This window comes from Sprattus sprattus (genome assembly GCF_963457725.1).
Source record: "Sprattus sprattus genome assembly, chromosome: 5".
Classification (NCBI taxonomy): Eukaryota; Metazoa; Chordata; class Actinopteri; order Clupeiformes; family Clupeidae; genus Sprattus; species Sprattus sprattus.
Genome location: NC_137924.1, coordinates 40,433,249 through 40,453,089, shown reverse-complemented (window position 1 = coordinate 40,453,089; position 19,841 = coordinate 40,433,249). Strand labels below are relative to the sequence as shown.

The following is a 19,841-nucleotide window of genomic DNA, read 5'->3' as shown; positions in this document are numbered from 1 at the left end:
TGTGTGTTTGTGAGTACACCCATGTCTCAACATTTACATTTTGATAGTAATTTGGTAATAGCTGGCATGTTGGCACTACTTACAAACCATGTGTCTGTGTGTGTATGACTGTGTGTGAATGTGTGTATGTGTGTGTGTCTGTGTGTGTTTGTACAACTACATGCATACATGTTTGTGTGTGTGTGTGTGTGTGTATGACTACACACATTAATACATGTCATTGTTTGTTTGTGTGTGTGTGTGTGTGTGTGTGTGTGAGTGTAACACTGTGTGTGTGTCCACAGGTCCTGTCGTTGCTGGGGTTGTTGGGACTAAAATGCCACGCTACTGCCTCTTCGGTGACACAGTAAACACGTCCTCCCGTATGGAGTCTACCAGCGAAGGTACACACACTCACCCACTCACTCACACAAACTTGTGATATAATTTAGGAGAAATTTGCACATGTTGAACCCCCTTTTGTAAAAGTATCTCTAATTTCATAGTGTCCCAATGCCTCTTATATTTGAGATTTCTCCATGGCATATGCAAGCCTTTCAACAGGAAAAATTTGAGCAGGGAACCCACAGACACTCCACACACACATACATACACACACACACACACACGTTATCAGCTGCACTCGGCAGGTCCTGTTCTATATGCTAAGAAGCTGTTCCACCATTCTCCATTCAACCCTTCTCTCACTCCCCACTTCCTCCCCCACTTTACCATATCACCTCAGCTACTCTCTCCTCTGCCTCTTGGTTTAAGATCAATAATGAAAATAGCAGAGAAAAGAGAAAATAAAGAAAAGTATATCTGTGTTAATGTGTGTATTTGTGTGTATTTTAATGTGTGTATGTGTGCGTGTGTGTCGGTGTGTTCCCAGCAATGAAGATCCAGTGTAGCTCCAGTGTGTATTACCTGCTGGAGGAGATAGGGGGGTACCTGCTGCACTGCAGAGGGGTCCTACAAGTGAAGGTGAGTCTCACACACACACACAGACACAGACACACACACAAACACACACACGCACACACTCACACACACACAGTGACTCAGACACAAATATAATTGCACACACAAACACACACACACACTCACAAACGCTCACCTCTTTCACAGGGCAAAGGTGACATGGTGACTTACTGGCTGGATGGGAAACTCCCGGTAGCCCCCGGTAAGGAGAAGAGTCCACACCCTGAGCAGGACATGAGTTCTGCCTTTGTTACCGGTAACAACAACCAAAACAACAACAGCCGGAGCAGCAGCACAGTCAGCAGACACAGTGGCAGTGGCAGCACAGTCAGCAGGCACAGCACCTGTGGCAGCAGCAGCGCCTTAATCTGCTAAAATGGGTTTATTGTCTGTACAAAACATTGTAGTCTGATACAACCACATGTCACGCCACCGACTACAGACCTTTAGTCTGTTCATGTCATCGCAGATCGCATCCATGTATCTCCTGTGCGTTATACATAGATAACACATTTCTATATATTTTTTTTTTTTGATCATCTGTACCCAATTGCCGAACCAAACAGTGGGTCTTATTTAATGAGCTGTAACTCTGTTATCTGCTGTTGTGCATGTGGACCTATTTTTAAACTTCCTCATTCTATTGAATCTCTGCATTGTCTCTGTTCATGTGCACATCAGTCCATCCTTTAGTTTAAAGTGTGTGTTAAAAGTTGCCTAAAGTGTTGTATAGCAGGTCATAATAAGCATGTTTGGCTTGGTAACTGGCTGGGATCCTGAGATTTTTTATAACGGAGATCGTGTGCAAGTAATGTCCGCTGGAACCCCCTATGGATAAGGGGTATTCGGAGCTTAGACCTTCTAGTGAAATTTAGGAAAATGGGGAGGAGGAGGGATACTTAGCTGCGCTGGAGGACATGACTTAGAGGGCAGGTTTAAATCTCCTAGACCTAGAGAGCAGAAGTGTGGTGAGTTACATCCTGTCAATCATCCCTATGGGCTCCTACCGAATTTTTTGTGAAGTCATCATGTTGAGAGGGTCTGCTGTGTTCTTGCAGATGATTCATGATGCCAGACCGCGGCTCAGGTGATGACCGTGTCTTTGATCGCTTACTAGCTACTCACTGCTGACTCAGTGTGCCTCTGTGGCTTGGCTTTTTCTGTGCGAATAAACAGCTGTCACCACCAAGCTTGGCTGTCTGGAAACGTTTTTAACACGCACACTGAATTGTTTAGGTCTACAGGTATCCATGTACACACACTAACTTTTTTCAACCTGGTCTGAATCAAAAGAACTAATTAAATGTTGAATAAGAGGATATTTTACATAATAAGAGGAGAATATAAAGGGGCTGATCCCTAGAGATGGCTAACAGGTTGATGGAGGGAGGCAGGGAGAGAATGAAGAGATAGAGAGATGGCTAACAGGTTGATGGAGGGAGGCAGAGAGAGAATGAAGAGATAGAGAGATGGCTAACAGGTTGATGGAGGGAGGCAGAGAGAGAATGAAGAGATAGAGAGATGGCTAACAGGTTGAAGGAGGGAGGCAGAGAGAGAATGAAGAGATAGAGAGATGGCTAACAGGTTGATGGAGGGAGGCAGAGAGAGAATGAAGAGATAGAGAGATGGCTAACAGGTTGATGGAGGGAGGCAGAGAGAGAATGAAGAGATAGAGAGATGGCTAAAGGGTTGATGGAGGGAGGCAGGGAGAGAATGAAGAGATAGAGAGATGGCTAACAGGTTGATGGAGGGAGGCAGGGAGAGAATGAAGAGATAGAGAGATGGCTAAAGGGTTGATGGAGGGAGGCAGGGAGAGAATGATGCAGTGGGGCGTAGAATAAGAGCTGACCAGTGCAGCTGGTACTAAAAGCCTGCGTTATAGCAATGCAGAGGCAACCTGTGTGTGTGTGTTTGTGTGTGTGTGTGGTAAGCTGCAAACTATGAATTCTCTTACAATACTGATGAAAGGTCTCTATTCAGTACACCCTTCACATCTTCATGAGCAAATGCGTGTGTGTGTTGCCCTAATTAATTACTCATACATGAGCAGCTTCGCTGAGATCTATGAGAGCGCCTTTGAATTAGATGCGTGAACAACACTAGGGCCAGATACTCATTCAATTAGCGCTGCTTCACTGTGTATGTGTGTGTGTGTGTGTGTGAGTGTGTGGACATTTGTATGCACACACATGAAAGGGCCTCATCACTCCAGCCACCCATACCATTAGCATTACTGAGAGGTGTGTGTGTGTGTGTGGGGAGAGGAAGAGAGTGCTTATAGGTACAGCTATATGTAAGTATGAATTTAAATAAACAGAACAAAAGCAGGAATAAGAATAGAGTATCAGCTGATCAACAGAGTTCAGTAACGAGCATAGGCCTTCCTTCATACATTATGAGAAACACGATAAACACAAAAACACACTAAACTGGTAAAGCAAGTAGGAAACAACACCAAGGTCATTAGATTGGTTCCTGAAACTACTTCTTTATATTCAGAGTAAATAGGTGTCTCTAAATACCTGTACTGGAAGTTTCTTTGAATAAATGTACCTGCTGAGTGAATAAATGTAAATATACACACAAAAGACCCGAATTACAGGGCAGTAACAGGCAGCACAAGGCCCAGAGAGAGAACATTCACAACTAACTACACAGAAAAACTGCAGCAGACAAATCAACTGAATGCAGTTTTATTGTTCAACAGATGTGTCGATATAACTGATTCACAGACAGCCTTTCTGAGCCCTCTGAAAATGACTCGGAGCTTGATTTATCCCTCTATTTGCTGATTGGAATTCCACCCCCCATCCACCCAATTATGCTGACAACACAAAAACAAAAAGAAGAGACAGAAAGAAAGAACATGACTTTGGTTTTGATACAGCTTGTAAATGGATATAAAAACAGAAAAAGCCATCTCGCAAGCCACGCCTTTTTCTAGTGGCACACACAAGTAAACCAAAATGAAAACTGGGTAGGTACGGGATATGAATTCTGAGGGGAGGTCAACCTGCTGCAATTTCTACAGACACAATTCTAGCCTGATAAAATGTTACAGTTAACCTTGAAGCTTAATAACGGCCCTCTTGTTTTTTCAAATTTGGTCTGATTTCTGTGCGTTTGGCTTAATTTGTACATGCTGAGATGTTGAGCCAAGATATATTTCCAAATGGGGTTTACATTTTTTTCAGTGAAATAAAAAACAAAGCAAAGCAGTACAACATAAGATGAGAATGGTTCAAAAAACAACAGCATCATACCAAAAATGCACACATATCCCGTCTCATGAGTTCATTAAGTTCACACTGGGTCTACAGCCCTCCACCAGGGAAGGGTAGATATGAGTGAATGCACTGGCATGTGCACACACACACACACACACACACACACACACACACACACACACACACACACACACACACACACACACACACACACACACACACACACACACACACACATTTGTCCAATTGACACCTCACACATATCCATATCACTCCATCCTTGCGCTGAGACAGACAGTGTGTGATGACATTGTTCCTGCAGGAAACTCCATTTGCCAGTGGTCTGCGGGGCCTCAGACTCCACCCACAGCAGTGAGACTTTCCAGAGCCGCTTCCCTGCAGCCGTAGATCACAAAGCCCCAGGCCAGTAATACACAAACACCTAGCAACTGAAGACACACAATCTAGTGAGACACTACACATTACATTACACACAAATCCAACACTGACGATCACAGAATATGCCACCTGCCATCTTTGGATCACACAAAAAAAAAAAAAAAAACACACACATGAAACACAGGTAGGCCTAGAGGCCATATATAATCTATATGCCTGACGTTATAGTTATAGTTACAGTATTTCGCTTTTGTCCAAAACAATCGATAAAACATAAAGCAAAAACATTGAGGCTAAAGTAAAAACTTCTTTTTATTTCACGATTCTCCACCAAACTCTGCATTCGGCTCAAGTAATGTTGATGCGCTGACTTGATAAATAACTTATTTTTGAAATACACAGATGCCCCCTAGCGACTGATACATGCACAGCAAATCCACTGCGGGGTTACCATGGATACTAGTCGTGGGGCATGGGTCATAAACTAATGAATTGTACGACGATTTCGATTTGGCACAGTAGGCCTACTACGAGTTCAAGGCATAATTTCACAGAATGATGATGTGTTCATGGCGGTCAGATCCATGGTGAAGTTGCAATCCATTCAGGCTAAGCCGACTAACAGCTGGTGTACGCACGGCTATCTGTATGCTTTTGTGTGACATACATATTGTTATTTTAGCATTAACGGCATAGGATATTGTAACCAAATGTGATGAAGCTGGAGGTAACTCACCACCAACTAATTCGCTGCTTCTAAATGTGCGTCATGGTAACGTTGATTTTTCTGGTGCTTATGGGTTGACAAGAAAAGCCGACCACTTCACATAGCAGAGCCTAGAAATGCAGAGCTAAACTTGCAGGTACACGTTGGTTTCATATCTGCATTAATGTTGGTCGAAGTGCCGACCTAGCTAAAAAAAAGATGAAAGTTAGACGAGAACGTCTTTTGAGAGAAAACTAACCAAACTTACTAATGAGTACACTCTTTCCACATTCCGCTGACTGACGCTGTACATGATTGATGTCAGACACTTCTCTCGGCGTCAGCTGCTTGGCAACAGATTCAACCTCTGAGTATGGTTTGTCAATATGCCGTCTTTTAAACCATTTGTGACTGTGATTTTTTGTTTTGCGTTTAGCTTAGCTAGGTCTGTCGAGGGTCTTCTTCTTTAAATGTAACAATAGTTGGCCACATGCTCTTAAGTGCAGTACTGCCACCTACTGGTGCCATTTAATTTCACTGGAACCCCTCGAGAGTGTGCTGCTACTATCCCCAAGTTGTGAAATACCTCTCTCTCTTCCTTTACTGAATGACACTATGCCTCTTCTTTATTAAGTTAAATGTGTTAGCTACCTGATGTCATAATATTGCTTCTTGTGTTATCCCCCTTTGGTGTAGAATGATCAACCTTCGGTCTGTGTCTGGCTCATTGCATTGTGCCACATTTCGAATGAATGGCTTGTCTTAGCCCTACCTATTTCGGTTCCATAGCAATGTTCCGAAAGCCCATTATTCCGACAGCCCGCTGTTCCGAAATTGTGAGCACAGCAACGTGAACCACTATAGCCCACATGCACATCCCAATGAATTGAACACACAATTATAAACATAAATGCATTCATTTCACAAGCATGAACTTTCATTCCGAATAGTATTATACATGGCTTTTGCATCGCGATGATAAAAATACTTGTATGATAACCAACGCATGCATGCCTTGTCAGTTCTTGTAATGTCCAGCGACAATCCGCCGGTGATTTCCTTCACATGAATGGTTCCCCGTATTCAAAACCAGAGTAGGCTAAATTAACAAATATTGCCTAGGAAAAGCGATAGGCCTACGCGTGATAGCCCGGTGAGCGTCTCCGCTCCGCAAATTAAATGATGTGTGTTTTTTGTGCAACTTAAACTAGTGTGCCAGGGAGACTTTTTTTTTTCGGAATATTGAGATTTCGGAATATTGGGCTTTCGGAACACTGAGCCGTCCCCCCTATTTCGGCCCATGTCCTCTTAGAGGTCCGTTTCACTGCTAACTCCCCTCATATCTGTAGAAGAGGACAGAGGCCCTGCAGGGTAAGATGTGGACTGTGAGGGTTGGTTTTTGGTTCCCCTTGGGAATCAGGCTTAAAAGCTTCCATGTATGATTTATTTATGACTAGGGCACTGTCCCAATACGTTTTAAATTTCCCCTCTCACTAAGAATTTCACTAAGTATACTGCCTGAGTGTTATCATCTGCGCTACTGGATAGATACAATTTCTGCCTTTGGGCCAGCAGATGTTCGCCAGAATGACACAAGGCACCATTGGCTATTCATTTCATTCAGGTGATACACATCAGCCCCTTCAATTGTGAAGCTTATAACAATGCCTTAGCTGAAAAAAATGATTATGCTAGCAGACAAAATGGAACCCAATGTGAACTGCACACAGCAGCAAAGGACAAAGGGATGATATACTATATGAGAATACAGCTCTCATGTCCAGCAAGAGCACAAAGGCTACAGTTTCATTTATTCATTTATTTCTGACCAAATTACAAGACGTCCCTTGGTTATTACGCTGCATTCTGCACATATCTAGCTTGAATAGCTAAAGCCGTCTAATGCAGAGGTCCACCTGGAAAATATGGGCGGAGAGAGTGTAGCCCTTATGTCTTGATATTGCACATTCATTATCCACGATCATGCTTTAGGACCCAGAGGAGCCGGGTTGTTTTGTCGGTGCTGCTGTTGCCCACATACTGCCACTTGCTCGGGGCGTAGGGCGCGCACGTCTTGCAGCAGCCATGCTGTCCTAATGATTCAATACACCGAACACCCTCCGCCAACGGATGCGTGTCTCGCCACCGTTAGGTGAACGGTAGACCGGACGGCGGATTCTGCGTCACTTTGCGGATTCCCTTATCTTTAGATAGACTGGTGGGGGACTGTGCATGCGATGTAAGGAGACTTGAGAGGCCACCTTTACTGGGTCATAACCGCTTGTCAGATGGACCCGTGTTGCCAGGGAACAGTCTGGGATGAAAATGAATTGTTTTGACTGACGAACAGGTTTGTCATCTGTTTGGAACCAGTCCGATCATCGATTCAGAACTGCTTTGTGAAGGGCGGATGAAGCTGCCGTCCCATCCCATCCCATCCCATCAATTTTGAGCGTGTGTGTGCTTTATTTGTGTGTCGGCTGTGACGTATTCCTTTGTGGACCAGCCCACTGGCGGACGGAACAGGTGGCGCGTGGCTCTTTTGTATCGGGTTTGGATCATGTCCTCTTTCCAAAACGTTGTCTCCGTACGAAAACCTAGCCCTAGTGCGGCATGCACGTTCGTGAAATTGCATTGACCTCGTGATCACTCCTTAGAGCACCCCATGCTTGCCGATCACTGTTAACCCCAAAGCTCCGGTAATCCTGACCGGTGTCTTCTATACGAGACGAGATGGCGCTGGGACGAGGCACCATAGAACTGGACCATTTCGACGAGCGAGACAAGACACATCGCTCGTCTCACGCAGCCGACTTAGGTTCACAGGCTGGCTCGCGAGCCGGCAGTGTGGTTCCGAGCCCTGCGCACAGCGCCAATATAAGCTTCTACCGCACACGCACGCTTCAAACACTTAGCTCAGAGAAACGTGCAAGGAAAGTGCGCTTCTACCGGAATGGAGACCGGTGCTTTAAGGGGCTCGTGTTCGCCATGTCCGGGGACCGCTGCCGCTCCTTCGATGGGCTCCTGGCAGAGCTGACCCGCTCGCTCGCAGACAACCTTTACCTGCCGCAGGGGGTCCGCAGCATCTACACCTTGGATGGGTCGAAGAAGGTGACTAGCTTGGACGACCTCATGGAAGGTGAGAAATCACAGTCGCTTGCGACGTCAGGGATCTCCCTTGCTCGGGACTGCAAATCAATAGGGTTCAATTGAGTGTCGTACACTCCGGGCTAGGACGTGACTTCAGCACCAAGGACAGGGATGTAGGTCCATATACCAGCAGGACCCCACAGTGCCCATCTGAATGGTTTCATGGTGTATTTATCGTTGTATGTGAGTGGGCGTGGATATGGCCCAAAGACACGGTCTAGGCTGTTTGTAAATTGTAATTCTTAATTATGTGTTACTGTAGAACGTGTGTAGGCTATGTTCAATGTGAGCACGATTATGAAGGCTATCGTGTGGAATTGATTGCTTCTACGTGTAGGTAGGGTTAGTACGTGTTCATAAGAACAAACTATTCTGGAGCAGGTCCTGCATGTGCATCCGCCAATGTATGTGTTCATGTCTGTGTGTGTGTGTGTGTACAGCTACCATTATCCAGTCCTATCCCTGTGTCATCTTGAACCCAAGTTTAGATTGTTCACACCCACTCCTCCTCCCTCAAATAACAGGCTAGCCCGCTGAGCTAATCTCTCCGATGTCATTAGCGCTGACAGTAACCAGCTCCACTATTCAGTGTCTCTGAAAGGGGCGTCAGTCTTTGCAGTTTAAAAAAGCAGGATCAACGAGGAACGCAGTGTTTGTTACGCAGGACATAGTGTTTCTATGTATATGTTAGGTAAATAACACCTATACACAGGGATGTTTAGACAAGACATGAGTGTTATTATGTATATGTTCGGTAAATAACACCTATACACAGGGATGTTTAGACAAGACATGAGTGTTATTATGTATATGTTCGGTAAATAACACCTATACACAGGGATGTTTAGACAAGACATGAGTGTTATTATGTATATGTTAGGTAAATGATAAACAGGGATGTATAGACAGGACACAGTGTCTCTGTACATGTTAGGCAAATAACAGCCATAGATAGGGATGTATAGACAGGACATGAGTGTTATTATGTACATGTTAGGTAAATAACAGCTATAGACAGGGATGTATAGACTGGACAAAATGTTTCAATGTGTCTGTTAGGTAAATAACTCATATAGACATATAGGCGATATCCTGCAGATTAGTCATTTGATGTGCTTGTGTCTTCTTGTGTCTGTAGAGAGTATTTAAATGTGTGTGTGTGTGTGTGTGTGTGTGTGTATTTATACGTACTGTATAACACGTATACTGTGTATGATGTCCCACAGGCGAGTGCTATGTGTGCGCCTCGAACCAGCCCTACCGGAAGGTGGAGTACTCTAGCGTGGCAGTGCCCAGCTGGGGCTCCCGTAAGGCGGGGGCCGGGGGTGGCACAGTGGCCCGTGGAGCAGGCCCCGGCCCTGGGACCGGCTCCTCCGCTGCCCGTGACTTTGTGCGGCCCAAGCTGGTGACGGTGGTGAGGGGGGGCACGCGGCCCCGCCGGGCGGTGAGGGTGCTGCTGAACAGGAAGACGGCCCACTCCTTTACCCAGGTGCTCAACGACATTAACAACGCCTTCAAGCTGGAGTCAGGGGCCATTCGCAAACTCTACACACTCGATGGCAAGCAGGTGAGGGGAGGGAAAAGTGTGTGTGTGTGTGTGTATGTGTGTGTGTGTGTGCAAGGAAGAGAGGGTAAAAGAGAGCGTTTTGGTAAGTCTGATGGAAGTCTGATGAGTTTTAGTTGGTTTGAGTTTGTAAAGAATGTGTGGGAGTGTGTGTGTGTGTGTGTGTGTGGGGGGGGGAGTGTGTGTGTGTGTGTGTGTGTGTGTGTGTCTGTGTGTGTGTGTGTGTGTGGGAGTGTGTGTGTGTGTGTGTGTGTGTGTGTATGTGTGTGTGTGTGTGTGTGTAAGAAAGTGAGGATTAGAGCATGGGTGGCAGGATAAGTCGGAATGTGAGATGTGTGTGTGTGTGTGTCTGTGTCTGTGTCTGTGTGTGAGAGAGAATGAGGGAGAGAGAAAAAGACTGAGTTGATATTTCCCCAAACTTTAGAATGAGAGACATGCAGACAGTCCTGAACAAATTCCCTCCTGTCTGTTGCACACACACTCACACGGTTGTCATGACAACACTGCTTCTACTCTCCACTCCATGACTGAACTCTGTGAATGGTTCAGTAGGGAGTGTGTGTGTGTGTGTGTCAGTGCACAGAACTCATTGGTATTCATCACACTTTCTGCTCCAGGGAGATCCTTGAAAGACTCATTTGTTTTGTGAAGAAGGGACAGTGAAGTGTGTGAGTGGTCCTGAGTTTCTCCAAGCAACATAGTGTTACTAATTATTCCTTCTTTCTGTGTGTGTGTGTGTGTGTGTGTGTGTGTGTGTGTGTGTGTGTGTGTGTGTGTGTGTGTGTCTGTGTGTCTGTGTGTCTGTGTGTCTGTGTGTTTAGCTAACGTGTCTGCAAGACTTCTTTGGGGATGACGACGTCTTTGTGGCCTGTGGAATGGAGAAGTTCCGAGTTCAGGATGACTTTGTAATGGCCAGCAAACCATCACGCTCTTTTGTTAATGGTGCGCACCAACACACTTACACAATTGCACAAGACCGCACACACACACACACACACACACACACACACACACACACACTGTGCATACATTGTTTATTCACTGTTTATTCACTGCTGAACCTTACTGTACACACTCATGACATGGGAGAGAAAACAAATAAGAAGTTAAATCAGAGATTAGATTTGGAAATTAAAATTCTATTCTTGTTTTAAAATGCCTATTGTAGATCTATGGTGAAGGAGGAATGAAACCTAAGGTGAAGGGCTAGAAATAGTTTGTGTTTTGTGGTCAAATGTGATTCACAAAAGAGAAAAAAAGGATCATGCATGTCATAAACATGTGAAAGATAGCCCTACCCGAGGTGCTTAAAAAGCTTTGATGACAGGATTTACAGTGAAGCGAGTAAAGCAGTAGTTATTTTTAGCGCTTAAACAAAAAACAAAAAAACACTGCTCTTCAAAGAACTGCGGTATTCAACACAGGTCTCACATCACTAACTGTGGTAGCTGGAGTGTTAGCCAGTCCTCCAGCACAAGTGAGCCTGGCTCCGAGACCGTTTGGCATGGCTCTCGGGCAGTGCTCTCAGGTTGTGCTTGGACGTTGGCTAGGCTCTTCACGGGGAAACATATGGCCAGGGCCGGCCCCTCAGTCTGTCCTCACATTAGCATCACTTTGGGAGAGCCAGGGCAGATGCCGAAGGCTGTCTGATAGATCGTTGTTTATTTGAAGAGGCTACACAAATATTGTGTTTTTCATCTCTGTCCATCACGCTGCATTCATCTCTCTCCTTTTATCTTTCTCATTCCCTATTCCTGCCTTCTCTCTGAACTGTATTCTCGCTTCCGTCTCACTTCATGACTTGACAGTATTCTCTCCCCCCATCTGTTTCTCTGGCAGAACTGAAATCATCTCGGGCCCTTAAGCCGAAGACCTCTGGAGAAGCACCTGGTGGGAAAGGTAGGCCAAGCACACTCACACACACACACACACACACACACACACACACACACACACACACACACACACACACACACACACACACATGCCTCTCTTCCTTTCTGTTTCTCTCAGATGTAAAGATACACGCACACACCACTCATGCAAACAGACATGGTCTATTTCTATTCCGTTCTATTTCTCTCTCACACATACATATATACACGCATGCGAAACACACATGTGCACGGCCCACACACAAGCTGTACTGTAACACCCTCATTCCTGCTCTTTAGGCGGTGAAGTACTTGGAACCCATAACTCAACAGTGAGAACCAAAACCCCACCCAGCCCAGGGAGCCAACGCAGCCTCAAGGTTTGTGTGTGTGTGTGTGTGTGTCTGAGTGTGTCTGTGTGTGTGTCTGAGTGTTTGTGTGTGTGTGTATTTGTGTGTGTCTGAGTGTTTGAGTGTGTATGTCCACAAGTCCTACTTTGTATATGAGTATTTGTGAAAGAAATGCATGTCTCTGTGTGTGTTTGTGTTAAACTTTCAACCAGTCTATCTGGGGACCGGTTTCTTCCCCTGCACTCAGAAAACAGTAATGCATTTGTGATACTAAAACGGGCCAGCAACCCTTTTGTAACTGTGTTTTTGTTTGTTTACATAACTCCTTCCTAAGATCTCTGCTCGTTCCTCTTCACGTCAAGAGACTAAGGATGCGGAAGAGACAGCTGAGGAGAACCCTGAGGGTAACACGCACACACATGCACACACACGCACACAGCACACAAACGCACACACACACAGCACACAAACACACACACACACACACACTCACACACTTGCACACAAACACACACACACTCACACACTCGCACACGCACACTTGCACACGCACACTTGCACACGCACACACGCACACACGCACACACACTTGCACACGCACACACACACACACACACACACACACACACACACACACACACACACACACACACACACACACACACACACACACACACACACACACACTCACACTCACACTCACACACACCCCTACCAGGTGCTTGACAGCTGTTCTCTCTCTACCTCCCCTTCAGTGTCTTCTCTTATCTCTGGGCGTTATGAGGTGGGCAGAGTGATTGGGGATGGAAACTTTGCTGTAGTGAAGGAGTGTGTGGAGAGGTGAGCACAACACACACCAGCAGGCAAATTAGTCCTACCCAATAACACAGAGTGGTATGGGTTGTTTCTGTATTTGACATATGGGAAGGGAAATAACAAACTACAGATAGCTACGTATATAACAAAATACAAAAACATATACAGTATATCTTCACGTGTGTGTGTGTATTTCAGGTCTACAGGGCAGGAGTTTGCACTGAAAATCATTGACAAGGCCAAATGCAGTGGAAAGGTCCGTCTTAGTAAGGTGTAACTATGGTAACATTCTTATCACCACGATAAAATAATGTCACAAAGTCAGTGGTGGGTAATGATTGGTGTGTTGGCTTTGGCAGGAACACCTGATAGCCAATGAGGTGGCGATTCTGCGGCGGGTGCGGCACCCCAGCATCATCATGCTGATTGAGGAGGTGGACACGGCCAGCCATCTCTACCTGGTCATGGAGCTGGTTAAGGTGAGAGCAGCACTGGGTCTCCTGTGTGTGGTGTGTGTGTGTGTGTGTGTGTGTGTGTGTGTGTGTGTGTGTGTTTGTGTGCGTGTGTGTGTGTGTGTGTGTGTGTGTGTGTGTGTGTGTGTGTGTGTGTGTGTGTGTGTGTGTGGCCAGTCATCTGGCCAGTCATCTGGCCAGTCATGTGGCCAGGTGAGCGCAGCCGCCCCATACACTGAACCGCCACAGCTGACAGTAGAGGACTCTGTCAGATCACCCGTACTCTTAAGCCTCAAACATGGCAAACGCAGATAGAGTCTGGCATACGGGGTCTCTCTTCTCTGGTTTAGTCACCCCTTTACTTGTTCAGTCTCTTTTTCTGATGAATACTGTGTCTCAGGTGGTGCAGCTAGTTCAACCAGACTTACTGCTGCAGTGGGCTATTCTTATGAACTTTCTCTCTCTCTCTCTGTCTCCCATCTCTCTCTCTCCCTCTTTCTCTCTGTGTCCCCATATCTCTCTCTCCCTCTCTCTCTCTATCTCCCCCTCTCTCTCCCTATCCCTCCCTCTCTCTCTCTCTCCCTCTTTCTCTTCCTTTCTCTTTCTCTATCCCTCTCTGTCTCCCTCTCTCTATCCCTCTCTCTTTCTCTGTCCCCTCCCTCTCTGTCTCTCTCTCTCCCTCTCTGTCTCCCTCTCTCCCTCTCCCTCTCTCTCTCCCTATCCATCTCTCTTTCTCTCTCCCTCTCAGCAGTAGATCTGTCACTTTATGAGCCTCTTAAAGTGCTACTTATGATGGTTGTCATGGTGAGGGCCTATATTTCTGTCATTTACTCTCTCATGGCCTTATACAAGTGTGTGTGTCTGTGTGTGTGTGTGTGTGTGCGTGTTCCTGCAGGGAGGGGACTTGTTTGACGCCATCACCTCTTCCACTAAGTATAGCGAGTGCGAGGCCAGCGCCATGCTGTTCAACTTGAGTGCTGCTCTCAAGTACCTGCACCAGCTCAGCATTGTGCACAGAGACATCAAACCAGAAAACCTGCTGGTACATACTTTACACACAGACAATGCCGCTCACTCACACTGTCCAATGCCGCACACACACACACACACACACACAAATAATCGTTCTCTTTTTCTCTCACACACACACATAATATCTCTCTCTTTTTCTCTCTCATACAGACACATAAATACATTTCCCCCTATGCACATGTATATAGTACATGTTCAAAACTGTTCCACTTCACTGCTTCACTAGCTCTTTGTTCTTAACAGAAACATCAAACCTGAGAATGTTCTGGATCTTTACACACCAAAAAAAGTTATAACTCCACCAACTTTAGCAGAGGCACGTTGTTTATTTCCTCACATGTCTGGTGTGTGTGTTTGTGTAGGTGTGTGAGTATCCTGATGGCACTAAGTCTCTGAAGCTTGGGGACTTTGGCCTGGCTACGGTGGTGGATAAGCCTCTCCACACTGTCTGCGGAACACCTACCTACGTTGCTCCTGAGATCATTGCAGAGACAGGGTAACACACACACGCACGTCAAACACACCACACAGACCCAACACACCACACAGACCAAACATTACAGTCAGCAAAATCCACTTACATTACCATCTGCAAGCCTGCAGACACTCTCACTTAAGCCACAGCCACACACACACACACACACACACACACACACACACACACACACACACACACACACACACACACACACACACACACACACACAGATGGTCCTACTGTCTGTTGCAAGGCTTAAGTTGTCTCAAGTCGTTAAACACAGCCCACTGCCCTCATTAAGGATGAAACAGTGCCGTCATTAACTCTACTGTACAGTCTACAGTCCTTAGACACGCTGCTGCCAGGATTACCCAGCATGCACTTTACTTCACTTAGCATTACATGCAGAAGATGTCAACAGTGCTACACCTTTAATGTGTGTGTACGTGTGTTTGGGTGTGTTTACGTCCAGATACGGGCTGAAGGTGGACATTTGGGCGGCGGGCGTGATCAGCTACATCCTGCTGTGTGGTTTCCCTCCGTTCCGCTCAGAGAGAAACCAGCAGGATGAGCTCTTCCAGAAGATTCTAGAAGGTCGTCTGGAGTTCCCTGCCCCGTACTGGGACAACATCAGCAGCACAGCTAAGGTCAGTCTCACACACACAGAGTCCACACACGCACACAGAGTCCACACACACGTGCACACACACGCACACACACACACACACACACATACACACACACACACACACACACACACACACTCACATATTTGTCACACACTCCACATACTCAGTTTGAGGTCATACATGGTTTTCTTGAGGCTGATTGGTTTGGCAAACACGCATGGCCTGTTTTGTAGGATCTGATTGGGCGGATGCTGCAGGTGAATGTTGGAAATCGTTACAGTGCAGAAGATGTGCTGTCACACCCATGGGTTCTGGTGAGTCACTCATATTCATCTGCACACACACACACACGCACGCACGCACACATGCACACAGACACAGGCAGACAGACATGTGGGGAAGTGTTCATGTCCACATGCACACATACTCACACACACACACACACACACACACACACACACACACACACACACACACACACACACACACACACACACACACACACACACACACACACACACACACACACTCGCATACACATGAGACACATACACACACACACACACACACATTCTTTATACCAGTAAGTATATTGTGCCTTACTCAAATATAAAAACACACACTCAAACCTTTTGATCAGTTAATATCTGTGTGATCTGCAGGATGAATCAGAAAACAATGTGAAGCTCGATTCACCTGACGAGTTGGAGAGCAACACAGCAGTGGAGACAGAGGTGAGAACACACACGCGTTATCACACACGCATATCGTGATGCATATCATGACAATATCCAAATATTGTTTAAAAAGGGTTCTTACAGCAGCAAAGAGTCAGTTCATAACATGCACATTTCCTGTTGTAATAAGCACCTTTTTTATTGTCAATGGCAATTATTACAGCACACACATGCACCAACACACGCACGCAAACACACACACACACACACACACACACACGCACGCACACACCCCCCTCCCACACACACACACACACACACACGCACACACACAGATACTTACCTCTCAGTTTCTAACCCATACTCTTTGATCTCCACCCCATGCTGACAGTCTGACCATCTGAATGACAATGGTAGGTTCTGTCAATGCATGTTAACAATTCTAATATCTCTCTCTTATAGAGGCTTTAACTTGTGGGTATTTTTTTGGGCCTAGTGTTTATGCATGTATGGTCAATGGCAATATCTGTGCATGCCTGTATGTCTTTCTAATTATTTTGTAGATCTCAGTAGAATTCTATTTAGGTAGCCTGACGATGTCATACTCATAATTCTAGTCAGAATATGAGTCTGAGACCGAACCATTGGGCTGTGATTATGGGGCGTGTTTCAACGAACCAGGAAAGAAAATTCCTCTTTGCTGAATTGGATACCTAGAACCAATCAGAGCAACGTAGTATTATTACCATCTGATAGATTAAACTTTTACCTGATCCCGTAGGAAGGACGGCAAAAACATCTTTTCAATCGACAAATGCCTTGATCGCGTTTCTCTGTTCCTCTTTCAAAATGAATGCGCTGTCAATATCTGTTGAGATATGCCTGCTCACGTTACTTAATTAGCACTCAAGGCTAGAAGCTACCATTTGTTTTAATGTTTTTTTTGTCTACGCGTTAGCATAACCGATCAATAATGGTCTAGAGTGCTTCAGTTAAGACCTACAATCTTTGGCAACACTCATTTTGCGTATACACAACTAACCGAGTCAATGTAGACATAAAGTCGTGTAGATAGCTTAAATCATATAAAATATGTCCCACTAAGCTCCCGAGACGGCGCCATCTTTGTCCGATGTATAGGCTATTCTATCTATATCTGTCCATCAACGTATAAAGCCCGCCCTTACAATTTTATTGGTCAGATCACTTTTCGGTGGGCTTGAATCCCTCCCAACTAGCTCGACTCCAGACTGAATCTCCCAGACCAAAAATTTTGTGGGCGGAGTTCAGGCTGGTATCCAGGCTACTATTTAGGCAGTCATTAGACATCAAACCTTTGCAGACCTTTCATTAATCTAACAGGCTGTTGGAGATTGTTATGGGTCTGTCACTGACATACAGTATGTAACACTTTGACAGTTTAGCTAGTCTAGAAACGTTCCTTAAACACACTGCATGGTTGTTGATGTGTGTGTGTGTGTGTGTGTGTGTGTGTGTGTTTACAGGTTATGGGACTAGGTAAACGCACAGCAAGCTGCTGACTGAGAGACAGAGGATTCAAGGCCATCAAGGCCGACAAGACCAACAAACCAACTAGATTGAACCTAACCACACTAGATGCCTCTCCCTTTACCTCTCTGCTGGCCTGCCAGCCACACTTGGCTGACGCCCTCTCTTTCTAGAGCTCTCCAGTCCTCCTCCTCTTGCTCTTCAGATATACTACAGATAGATGTAGCCATTCATGTCTCTATTCAGTGTATCCATGAGTCGTAAAAGCCTTCAGTCATTAAGGTAAATGTGTGCGAGTGTTTGTGTGTGGGTGTGAGAAAGCAAGGGCGAGAGAAAGAGACCGTTCTTGCTTTGCATTTAGGTTTGTTATGAAAAAAGCCAATGAAACCACTGAAGGAAAACAGGCTCAAATTGTTTGTGTGGTGTATAGTATGTAGTGTGTGCATGTGATTCGGCAAGTCTTTTGCTTATTTGAGTCTGTTGTTAAAAAAAAAAAAAAAATGCCAGTGGAAGTTTTGCAGAAAGCCTGCGTGTGTGTTTGAGTGGGCGTGTGTATGAATGTGAGTGTGTGTGTGCGTTTCCAAAGAAATGTGCATATTTGATTCCCATCCTTAGTTAAGTAGGACAAGAGGATAAGATGCTCTTCTGTCAGATTTTTGTACATTAAAGTTCATTCCTCGAGCATTGCTTTGGCTCTTACTGAATTGCATACACAGAACAAATCCTACTTGCAGTGTCTCTGTGAGATACACAGACACACGCAGACATTTCTAAATGATGCAGATAGACCCTCTACTTATCAGCTGCTGTTGTGATGTAAAAGGAAGTTTGTGTGTGCATATACATACATACTTTACTGTCAGAACATTGAGACAGTTGGAATAATGATTCCTGCTTTATATGACTATTGTGTTGCTTCAAAAATTAACTTTCATCAAAGAATCCTCCATTAACAAACTTTGAGGCGTTACAGGTTGACTGCTTCTTTACTAAATAGGTCTTATATAATTTGGAGTAATGTTTTGGGTATCTGTCTTGTTGTAGGATAAAACTGCCTCTGGTCACATGCCGTCCACAGGGTGTGGCATGGCGATGGAATTATGCTAAAATGGAGTTATAGCCTTCCTGGTTGAAGATTCCTTTTACTCTGTTGAAATAGCCTACCTCATTAGCACTAAAGCATCCCCAGACCATCCACTTTAATCTGCCGTGCCTAAGGGATGGCGTCAAGCACGCCTTCCACATCGTTAGGTTTGTTCTTTGATTCAAACACTTCAACTTTTTTAAATTCATCTTCCAACCGGTATCTGTTCACTTCAGCCCATTTTAGTCTCTCCCTTTCATTGTCCGGTCTCTGAAATTACTTTTCTTTGAAAATCTTCCACGAAGGCCAGCTTTCCAGAGCCTTTTCACTGGTGTTTTATGTTTTCTATTCAATATAGGTAATTTAATAAAGTTAATTCAATGCCAGCTGAGGACCTGTAGGGCCTGTTTCTCAAACTACAGATTGTGATGTTCTTATCCACCTGGACCGTTGTGTCTCCCTCTTCTCCTTGTGTGCTGGTGAGAGCCATCGTTCACTGTTCTGGGAAGGATGTGGTGCACACCTTTGGAAGACATCTCCAGTTTTTCTTTGCCAATTTTTTGCATGGAATAACAACCAAAATAGACTGATGCGCCTCAGCAGGAAGCTTTTTGCATCTGCATTTCTGCGTAACTGTTGATGCTGCAGAGAAGGCTTCAACTGCAGAAACGTAATTACAAAAGGGTTTTAATGTGAATTTGTTTTTATTCATGATAATTTCGGATAAGCTAAAATGATGTTTCATTGAAACACAAGAGTGATGGTGACAGAGTTTGGGCCTTTTATTTAGAAGAAAAGTATTGGAAATGTTCCTAGTGATTCCAAACCTTTGAACGGTAGTGTATACACACACACACACACACACACACACACACACACACACACACACACACACACACACACACACACACACACACACACACACACACACACA

General features: G+C 45.1%; 2 protein-coding genes across 2 annotated transcripts in view; both read left to right on the top strand.

The window, feature by feature from the left end:
- Positions 1-1,335, top strand: part of LOC308366199 (atrial natriuretic peptide receptor 1) — a gene marked incomplete at both ends in the record, with an annotated part of 18,586 nt that extends 17,251 nt beyond the window's left edge. Inside the window, 3 exons of the mRNA XM_080839834.1 lie at positions 285-383; positions 872-963; positions 1,108-1,335. Of these exons, the coding sequence (XP_080695960.1) occupies positions 285-383; positions 872-963; positions 1,108-1,335 (419 nt within the window). The remainder of the gene's footprint in view (positions 1-284; positions 384-871; positions 964-1,107) is intronic.
- A 6,690-nt stretch (positions 1,336-8,025) lies between these two features.
- Positions 8,026-17,980, top strand: LOC308366198 (serine/threonine-protein kinase DCLK2-like; the record flags this gene model as incomplete). The annotated part of the gene is made up of 16 exons (XM_080839833.1): positions 8,026-8,431; positions 9,669-10,009; positions 10,828-10,948; positions 11,846-11,905; positions 12,181-12,260; positions 12,565-12,634; positions 12,986-13,070; positions 13,245-13,317; positions 13,406-13,525; positions 14,394-14,540; positions 14,893-15,026; positions 15,481-15,655; positions 15,871-15,951; positions 16,300-16,371; positions 16,706-16,727; positions 17,967-17,980. The coding sequence occupies 16 exons, from the start codon at positions 8,026-8,028 to the stop codon at positions 17,978-17,980; spliced, it is 2,001 nt and encodes a 666-aa protein (XP_080695959.1).
- Between the last annotated feature and the right edge of the window lie 1,861 nt (positions 17,981-19,841).